The sequence below is a fragment of the Myotis brandtii genome, unplaced genomic scaffold, assembly GCF_000412655.1.
Source record: "Myotis brandtii unplaced genomic scaffold, ASM41265v1 scaffold470, whole genome shotgun sequence".
NCBI lineage: Eukaryota > Metazoa > Chordata > Mammalia > Chiroptera > Vespertilionidae > Myotis > Myotis brandtii.
The window spans coordinates 2078018-2088646 of record NW_005367953.1 but is presented as its reverse complement, the minus strand read 5'-3'; the positions used below and the strand labels follow the sequence as shown (position 1 = coordinate 2088646).

At 37.9% G+C, this 10629-nt stretch overlaps 1 protein-coding gene across 1 annotated transcript in view; it reads left to right on the top strand.

The window, feature by feature from the left end:
- Positions 1-10629, top strand: part of MEGF10 (multiple EGF-like-domains 10) — a 168622-nt gene that overhangs the window by 47292 nt on the left and 110701 nt on the right. Inside the window, exons 3-4 of the mRNA XM_005875838.2 lie at positions 6908-7009; positions 7197-7297. Coding sequence (XP_005875900.1) covers positions 6908-7009; positions 7197-7297 — 203 coding nt within the window. The remainder of the gene's footprint in view (positions 1-6907; positions 7010-7196; positions 7298-10629) is intronic.

Here is a 10629-nt window from a genome sequence, read left to right as displayed (position 1 = left end):
CTCTCTCATCATTGATGTTTCTATCTCTCCCTCTCCCTTCCTCTTTGAAATAAATAAAAAAATGTATTTAAAAAATAAAAATATATATTTTAAAAAGGCTCGAGTCATTACAGGACTGGAGGAGGACAAGACTGAATAGATTATATGAGAGCAGATGATGTCGTGTCCAGATCTGGGCAATGTGCAGTAGGAAATACAGAGGAAGTACAAAACAATCGGCTGTTCTTGGGGATCTTAGGGTCCCTTTTGGAACACAGAATTAGCACAAGCCATGTGATAGTGCAGTACAGTCATATGCAGTCTACTGAGCTCTGGTGTGCTACTTGCATGGCTAAGAAAGTATCTTTATCCAGAAATAACATTGCAAATGCAAGTTTTTCAGACAAATAGGAGGTGTCAAGTACTAGAGAGGAATATGTGTTTTATTATCTGTAAGTACATTGACATAAGCTTTTTGGTCTCCTTTTGCTGTCACCATCGCACCGTGATTACTCCCCCACAGAGCACACACTCTGATCGCCCACTGCCTGGCAGGATGCACAAAGCACAGAGCCTGTCTGCGCAGCAGCTCTGCTTTTCTAGGGCACACTGGCTCCTCACTCACAGCATTATTTTTCAGTGAGGGCTCGTTCCCACCTCCATTGGCAGCATTGCAATCAAGATAACAAAAATATATTTCCCTGATCTATCAATAGAGCTATATATCACTATGAAACTTTAAGCTGTAGAGGAAATATGTATATATAATAAAGTTCTTTTGTTTGTGATATTAACTATATCATACAGAATGTAAGAGGAGGGACCTGTGTATTATCTTTATAATCGTTACAGCACCTTTCATAAAACATTTCACTAACAAAGTATATAATATTTATTAAAGTAATAAAAATACATCTCAAATTTAGAAAAGGGAGAGTCCACTTGTGGTTGAACTTCTTGGAGGATAATAGCTTTGGAATGGGAGGAAGAACAAATTTGTAAGATGCCATGAAATAAAAATCATCAGGTCTTGGTAAAACATTGACTATAGGATGTGAAGGAAGCAGAAAAGGCTGAAGTTTAGAACCTGCTGTGTAAGAGTGGCGGTGTCATTGCACATGTGGAAAGATAAAAGGAAGAGAGCTGATTTGAGAGGGAAGGGACTCACATGGTTTGCTCTGTTGTGTTCATAAGATCAATTTGAAATATGGGCCTGGAAGTGTGTGGGAATGTGGATGTGGGACCGATGAAATGTGAACAGACGAGTGCTCCAAGGGAAAGGCTATCAAGAGAAAAGAATCCAAGACTTCAAATAGCCCAGCACCCACTCAAATGTACACATTTTGTCCTGATTCCTTGCTCAGTATATGACCAAATTTGCCAACACTAACTTGCATTGTTTTATTCACCACTGATGATCCCAAGTGTCTAAAACACTGCCTTTAATTAATAATTGTTGAAGGAGCTTTCACCTTCTGATAGGAGATGACTAATAATGAACATCAATTGGGAGGGAGGAGAAAGAGAGGCAGAAAGACAAGGGGCACATTCATTTTTAAATGCAATATAATTCCACTGTTGCACATTAGAATAACCACTAACATGGTCACTAATGGATCGGGAAGTTGAACATGAAAAAATAGGGAAATGATGGCGATTTTTTCCTGACTCTCTTTTTTCTATGTTAAATGAACTGCTAGAAAGACAGATTGACAGCTGCAATCTTCTTATTGATAGATTTCCTGTTACAGAGCTAGTAATGATTCTTTGAAGAAAGGAAAAGGAAAGTGGAATTACTTTGAGAAGCATGGAGAATGGAGGATGAATGAAAATGATCAAATAAAGGTGCAGGTGACAGGTTCTTGTATATTTTCAAAAACTAAAATTGCCTTGAATGGAAAAGGGGAGAGGATGATTAGCTTAGGGACAAAAGTCTTAGTAGTAGGGCTGAAGAGGGCTCATTGCAGGCTTTCCTTACACTAACACCCACCTGTACCCGATGGTTCGGAGCCGTGGAATCACCTGGAGACTTTCTTCTCCGAGTGTGGTCTGCGGAGTTGCAGCCTGAGCATCACCTTGGAGCTTGTGGGAAATGTGGGGTCTCGAGCCCCACCCCAGGGCTAGAAATGATTTATTTTCAAACAAAAGTGTGCCTCATTTTAATGCAGCAATGCTGATTCTCAGAAGTTGTACTTAAAATGAAATTAAGAAAAATGAAATAACTTAAAATACACAAGGGGTATATGTTATCAAAGGAATTCTGCACAGCATCCTTTTGGAACATGAGTAATTCCATGAATCACCTGTTCCTTCTCCCCATCCTCTCTTTCTGTTCTGTGAGTCTAAGTTCTTCCCTCTATTGGGGTTGCTCCTAAGGAAGGCACAAATGAAGAGAAGCTGTTCTTTGCCCAACGAACCCGTTGGGGGTGGAACACAGAACTGGTAGTAATTGAAGCAGCAATCCAAAGCAAGCAGAGATAAGAAATGATGATTATTATCATATCTGATTTCAGTAACAAGATAATTTAAGCAGATAAAATGTAATTAACCACTTTGGAATGTGTCCAAGTGGTGATAGCTTATTTCCCCCGAGTTCTTTGACCTTAAAGTAAATCTTGCTGGGGTTTCTCCCCGGATAATACTTAATAGGTTAAAATCACAGAGATGATATGTTTTCAGTGTGTTGAGAAGGTTAAACAAACAAGCAGGAAATAAAGGGTTTTGCATCTGGATGCTTGAAATAGTGCAGGATTGAGATCAGATTCCTTTCATACCACAATTTGCCCCTCACTCTCTGCTTTACAAGCTTTAGATGTTCTAGTGACATTTGAAAGGAGACAGAGGGGCAGGAGGTGTCTGGGGGTCGAGATGTTAGTGCTCAGTCTAAAATACCCACTAGCACTGGGAGCTCAGTGTTGCTCATTTGTGATGAAAACGAGATTGGACTAGATCAACAATCTTCAACCTTTTTCATCTCATGGCACATAAACTAATTACTAAAATTCTGCAGCACACCAAAAGATATATCTTTTGCTGATACAAAAAAAAGGTATAATTTTGATTCATTCACGCCAGATGACTATTGTTGTATTGGCTGTTGTCATTGTTCTTACTTGACAGTCTAAGCAGCGGTTTTCAACCTGTGGGTCGCGAACAATGAAAATATATCCTGCATATCAGATATTTACATTATGATTCATAACAGTAGCAAAATTACAGTTATGAAGTAGCAACGAAAATAATTTTACGGTTGGGGGTCACCACAACATGAGAAACTGTATTAAAGGGTTGTGGCATTAGGAAGGTTGAGAACCACTGGAAGGGAAAAGAGGTCAGTGCCCCTGACTAAGTAGTCAGGTATTGCATGTTTTAAACATTCTTGCAGCTCACCACTTGAAAATAGCTGGACTAGACCATCCTACTCTGCGACTTTTGGGGCAGCTGCTCCTGAATGTGAAAGTGTGAACTGTTAGCAGATGTGGTGTTTAAGTTCCAACAGCAGCCTAGGCATTGGCCAGAGAAGCAGTGATAAAGACCGGAGGAGGCAGGCCAATGAACAGGGACATTTACCTTCATGGTACCAGGACACAGCTTCCAGAAAGTGGCCCCATGGTACCAGGACACAGCTTCCAGAAAGTGACAACTTAGTTGAATAACAGTAGTTGGGTATTGAGTACATTAGGTGTAGGCACTTAGGGAGTATTTGGCGGTCAGAATTTGAAGACTATTTACTGACATGGAAAATCATTATGACATATGAACACACACATACTCTTAAGTTTAAAAAATAGGCTTCAAACTCAGGTGCATAGCATGACTATAAGAATATGAAAAGAAAATACACTAAACTAAAACTAAAAACCCCTAAAGATGAAAGAAGTACAGTAAAATGCTATTAATGGTGATGGAAGAGTTATGGAATTCTCTCCTCACTCTCTTTCTTAAAATTTATTTTCCAAATTTTGTAGTGTGACTATAATACTATTAAAAAAGAAAAAAGGCCCTGACTGGTTTGGCTCAGTGGATGGAGCATTGGTCTGTGGACTGAGGGGTCCCAGGTTCGATTCTGGTTGGGGGCATGTGCCTTGGTTGTGGGCACATCCCCAGTAGGGGGTATGCAGGAGGCAGCTGATCGATGTTTCTCTCTCATCGATGTTTCTAGCTCTCTATCCCTCTCCCTTCCTCTCTGTAGAAAGTCAACAAAATATATTTAAAAATAAAATAAAGAAAAGAAAAAAGAAAAAAGAAAGATTGTGTAGAAAAGAAAAAAATGTATATTAAAAAACAACAACAGAAGAGACAATAAATTTGGGTCAACAAAGTTTAAAATCCTTCTTCTGTAAACTTAAGTGGGAGCCTCAGTTTCTGGCCAAATTGTAATTCATATTCAGTTAGTTATGAATTGAGTGTGAGCCTCTGAATAACTTTAATGCAAAGAATCAAGATCAAAGGGAAATGCTCAAGTGAATTTTATAGTCCTATTTCCCCCAAACTGCCTACATGTCTCCATTAAAGCTGTATCCCATTATTTTTAGTATTTACAGGCTGGACTTTCCTGAGAGCTCTTTGAGACCAGGAATTGCATAGAATTGGTTCAATAAGTGTTTATTGAATTGGAATCCTAAATGGCTTGATTTCCCTTTTATAGAGAAGAGCTTTTTTATATCCTCAAACCAGAGAAGCATCCTGCGGACGAATATTATTGGAGAGCAGCAAGTGGCAAGAAGAGGAAATTCCTGTACTTGCACATTTCCTCTGGTGTAAGCACTCTTCCAGGCCACTAGACATTAGTGGAAATATTTTTCATGTTTGCTTGTGACATCAGTTCTCCAAGCCACATCAAATGGGATGTATTTGGCCAGGATTGTTTGTTGATGATCACATTTGCTCGAAGGCATTCAGACCTTAACAACATATCAGGCCCTTGGAAATTTTAGGAAAACTGCATCAGGTCTAGTTCCAGCAAACTAATTTAGTTAAGCTAAATAGCTAAATTAATACGGTAGAGCCCAATAGAATGACCCCCCCCCAACTGGCATTAATTTAGAGTGGTTTCTTTTTTATTCCTGCAGCACCCGTGGGAAGCTGCTCTGTTTTTCCCACGGGCAGTGTAGCACTGCACCTGTACAACAGCCCATACAGGGGGCGTTCACTTGCTTTGCTCCTCACTTGCAGTGGAATGGAGAAACGATGCGGCAGGCCTCAAAATTTAGCTATTTACAAGCAGCTGGATAGGAAGGACAAAAAAGTTGGCAAGGAAGTCTCAGAGTCTGCATTGATCTGAACCTCAGGACACTGCTAGGGGTCTGAAGAAAATATCAATAGCTTAATGTGAAATTTCATTCTAAGAACATTTATATTTTAACGGAGGCCTCTTGCTTTACCCAAAAGGAGTTACATTGCAGATGTAGGTCACTGCACACTCTAATCTCCTCTGAACCTGTTCTTGCAGGTAACAGCGGGTGTCATCGACTAGAGTAAAAGGAAATAGTCATCTAAAATGTGCTAGAAGTTCAGAATGCCATGTGGGGAGGGATCTTCAGACCATGCCTGACCTCGTGGTTTTAAGATGTGACCATCAAAACCCAGGGAAGTGGGGTTATCTGCTGAAGGCCATCCAGTTTCCCAGTGTCAGATTGGAACTATAACACTGGCTTCTCATCCAGTGAGCTTTTCATAGGCCTATTGCAGCTGCCAAAGATTTGCGGAGGAACCCTAAATTTGCCTAGAAATCAAGTTGCAATGTCCCAAAGAATGAACACAAAAGTGTGAACAGTATGATTATTTCATGGGTGTCCAATGGAAGCCTAAGTACATAGTGACTGGCAGACCAGCTGGGGAAAGAAAGGCCACTGTTGGTGGGGCCTGCACCACACAGCTTTTCAAATTAGGAGGTTCTGCTCTATATCTAATCTGAATTTTTCGTGCTGAAATTTTGACCTCGTTTTTTTCTGTACCTTCTCCAGTTGATAGTATCTTTTAATGAACTTGGGCGATTGAGTTCGTGATTTCAGCTCATTTTGTTTGTTAGTGTGAACTAAAGATTGTAGTGGAAATCTTTAAGAGAATGTTAAGGAAAAGAAAATAAACTGTATGGAAAGGAGAATTCTTTAGATTTTCCTGTAGGCAGTAATTCGAAGTTCCTTTAAAATGAAGTATGGGATTGAACACTGGAAGTTCTTTATATTTCATGGATGTTTTCCATCCACATTCTTAGGCCCATAGAACTGCATGCTTTTCCTTTAATTGGAAGTTGTTAGTGAAAATGTATTGGAAAACAGGCTGCCTAAATAGCAACAGTTCTGGTATGATTATTTTAGGCTAATTGTCTCAGCCATATTTTTACTGGTTTTAGAGACTTCTTTGTAGTTTTTATTTAGAGGCTGTATATATTTTTCCACTGTCTGAGAAGTGGGGCAGGCACACAGAAGCAAATTATTCCAAGTTTCAATCCAGGAAATATGCTCTTCCTGATATTCCAGAGTTAGTAGCAAAATGTACTGTTATAAATACCCAAACTGTCTCTTTGCTGATTACCTTTATTATCTACATGCAGACTTAGATTGAAAACTTTTATTGTGAAAGTTTTGGTTATCCCTGGACCTCTGGGGTGAGGGGATAGAATGAAATACAGAAAAAAATATGGTGATATGTTTTTAAATTTAGGAATATAAGAATTTATGGGGAATACTAAAAGAGACTTTCTTTTGAAATTTATAGCATGAACTCTTGTCTTTTAAATATATTTTTAATTTTGGTTCTGGTTCAAATAAAAACCTGTAAAAACATGGAGAATCTAAGTCAGTATGGAATTGCAAATGGAGCTAATGTAGCCTATGGTTGCGTGTTGTGTTTTTTTTTTTTACATAGTACATAATTAATGTAAGAAAGAGAAATACTGATTCTTTATCTTTCCTCTTCTCTTCAGCTACTCAGTAACTGTGCAAGAGTCGTACCCACATCCCTTTGACCAAATTTACTACACCAGCTGCACTGACATTCTGAACTGGTTTAAGTGTACACGGCACAGGTAATGAAAGCTCGGATATATTTGTGAGTTTGGCTAACTGGGAAGGAATTTGATAACAGTCATTAAATACTTTGCTTTTAATACCTTTATTCTATTTAATAACTCTTTGTATGGAAATATAAATTATTTATTTCTAATCAAATATCAGGTCAAAAGAGGTAACAGTGTGCCTTTTCCCTCTATATAGAATCAGTTATCGGACAGCCTATCGACATGGGGAGAAAACTATGTATCGGCGCAAATCACAGTGTTGTCCTGGATTTTATGAAAGCAGGGAAATGTGTGTCCGTAAGTAAGACTTTCACTTCTTTGAGGTTTGCTTATTTTCCCAGTGCTGGCTTGCCTCTGTTCATGGCAGCGGAGATGGAGGCCTGGGGAGATGGGGCATTGTGGCTCATTCCCTTTCACTCTCGGCTGCTGCTTTCTTGGTCTGTGTAAGGAGGGAAACATTTACTCTGTCCCTCTGTCCTATCAAAAATCTCCAAATGAATGTCCCTCAAGGAGAAAACAGATGCTCTAGATAGATGCTTCAAGGCCAGATACAGTAATGTTAATCACCATTTTCAGTACATGTCTCTTTGGAAATGGGTCAAGGAGTTATTAGATTTAGGTCACAGAAGAGAACAGAGACAAAACTTTACCACAGCAGCTGACCAGGGTCCTGAGTCAACTTCTGAGAGGCCAACGTGTTTTTTGCTGGTGAAGAGAATGATGAGGTTTATTAAAAGTAGAGGAGCTTTCACAGTAAGAAGTGACTATAAGCCTGGGTCACAAAGTAGATCTTTTTTATCGTCATTTTCTCTCTTCCCTCCCCTCCCCATCTCACCAATTCATTCTGAGATGTCTTGAGAGAAGTTTGTTATTTGATGATACACTTTAGAAAATTCTAGACTATGACATGACATGCAGTTTGCAGTTGAGGTTTCTTACCATTGTGCATAGGACATGTCGAAGAGAGATTTTAAAAATGATTTTATTCAAATATTTCGGCTCACCACACAGCTGGAGGGCACCTTTGCTTTCTGAGCCGAGACACTGGTGTTGAGTAGCAGAGAGAGAGATAAGGTTCTGCTCTAATCTGAAGGCACTAGGAATGACCAGATACATCTGGACTTAAGAATCTGCAGTGCCGGCGATAGTACCACTCCACTGGGTGACCTCAGATAAGCCACTAATACCTGTCTGAGGCTCCTTTGAAAGAGAAGGCAGCAGGAAAAAAGGAAAACAAATATGATATGTACTGACTTCATAAAAGATGCCATAAGCATGAATCTACAGGAGCTGAGCAGGGCTGTTCAGAATAGCACATGGACATCACTCATTCATAGAGTTGCCAGGAATCGAAGACAACTCAATGGCATGTAACACACACACACACACACACACACACACACACACACACACACACACACAGCTTGGATCAGTATATGTGTTCTCTTCCTTCCAACCCCTGGATTTTATTCAAAGCCAGCACTATATAGGATAATAAATGTTCATTGAAAAAAGTTAGAAAATGTAACTAAACAAAAAGAAGAAAATAAAAACACATTGTGAATGTCTTTCCTGGTCAATAAATGTACTTCTGTAACATATTGCAAATGTCAGTGTTATTGCATTGTAAATATTTATTTAACCAATTTCAACTACTGGATATTTGTGATTTCTAAGTTTTACCTGTTATAAACTGACTTGCTCTAGAAGACATTATTGTAGTTAAATCTTCGTTCATATCCTTAATTAATAGGTAAGGATAAATTCCTAGAAGTCAGAGGTATTTGGTATGTTTCCAATTTATACTTCCACCAGCAGTATATGAGAATGCTTTTTTGTTTATACCTTGTGCCATTTTTCTTTTTTGCTAATTTTCTTCTTAATTTGCATGCCTTTGACTAAAAATGCTGCTGAATAATGAAACATCTTAGAGAATAAGCATGAGCTGATATCTCTGGTCCAGGCTGGTAGGACTTTTCAAAGGACAGCACTGAGTGCACACAGAGTGGATAGTGGGGAGGCCTGGTTGGCCCGGCTGGCCATCCTCAGAGGCTTTGGGGTGACATTGTGTTGGTACCAAGACTGATGTCAAGGAGCTTACCACATGTTTTCCTCTAGAACAGTGGTTTTCAACCTTCTGGCCCTTGAAATACAGTTCCTCATGTTGTGACCCAACCATAAAATTATTTTCGTTGCTACTTCATAACTGTAATGTTGCTACTGTTATGAATCATAATGTAAATATCTGATATGCAGGATGGTCTTAGGCGACCCCTGTGAAAGGGTCGTTCGACCGCCAAAGGGGTCGTGACCCACAGGTTGAGAACTGCTGCTCTAGAAGACTTATGATTTCAGGTCTTACATTCAGGTTGTTAATCCATTTTGAGTTGATTTTTTTTATATGGTGTAAGATAGAGATCAAGTTTTATTTTATGAATGTGACTGTCCAGTTTTCCCAACACTGTTTATTGGAGATCATATATGCATGGATTCATTTCTGGGCTCTGTATTCTGTTCCATTGATCTATGTGTCTGCTTTTATGCTAGTATCATTCTGCTTTGATTGCTATAGCTTTGTAATGTAGTTTGAAATCAGGAAGTGTGATGCCGTCATCTTTGTTCTTTCTCAAGATTGCTTTGGTTATTAGGGTTCATTTATGGGTCACACAAATTTTAGGATTGTGTGTTCTATTTCTATGAAAAATGCCATTGGAATTTTAATGGATTGCATTGAATCTGAATATAGCTTTGGGTAGTATGGAAATTTAAACAATATTAGTTCTTTCAATTCAGATCATGGAATATTTTTTCATTTATTTGTGTCTTCTTCCATTTCTTTCATTAGTGTCTTAATAGTTTTCAGGGTACAGATGTTTCACCTCCTTGGTTCATTTATTTTTAGGTATTTTATTATTTTTGATGCAGTTGTAAATGAAATCTTTCTTAATTTCTCTTTCTGTTTTTTCTATTAGTGTTAATAATTAATTATTGACTTACTGAAGTTATAAATCCAAGACCTTATTGTTTCTAAAGCTAAATTTAGCTTACAGTTGTTTCATTTATTGGTATAACAAATTCTAAAAACACATTAGGGGGCCTTTGACTAATGTTTTACAAGTATAAACACCATCAAGTTTTTAAAATGGAATTTGTATATTTAATAAATTTAATTTTTATCTAATCCAGCTTCCAGGCTGGCAAATTGTCCTATTTGCTTAAGTACTTTTTGTAAATATAAGTTCAACTTATTGATAAGGTGAAATCTTAAGTTCTTTTAAATGTTGTAATATTCTATTTTAAGATTTCAACTTTAAAATAACATTTATAATCAATTATTGCATTACACATTGAAAAAGTGAAATTAGAAGACTGCTCTCTTATTCTAACAGGCCATATACTCTTTTAAATATTACAAATATATTTTAAAATCTAAAATTATAAACACTATATATTTTGATTCTCTTACACATTTCTATGTTAAAATTAAAATATTCACAAGACTAAAAGATGATTAACTTCTAAGCCAATAATTTTGGCATCTCATGTTTTTTGGTTCACTTTTTTTCCCTTTTCTATTGAATTTATTGGGTGACACAGGTTAACAAAATTATACAGGTTTCAGGTGCACA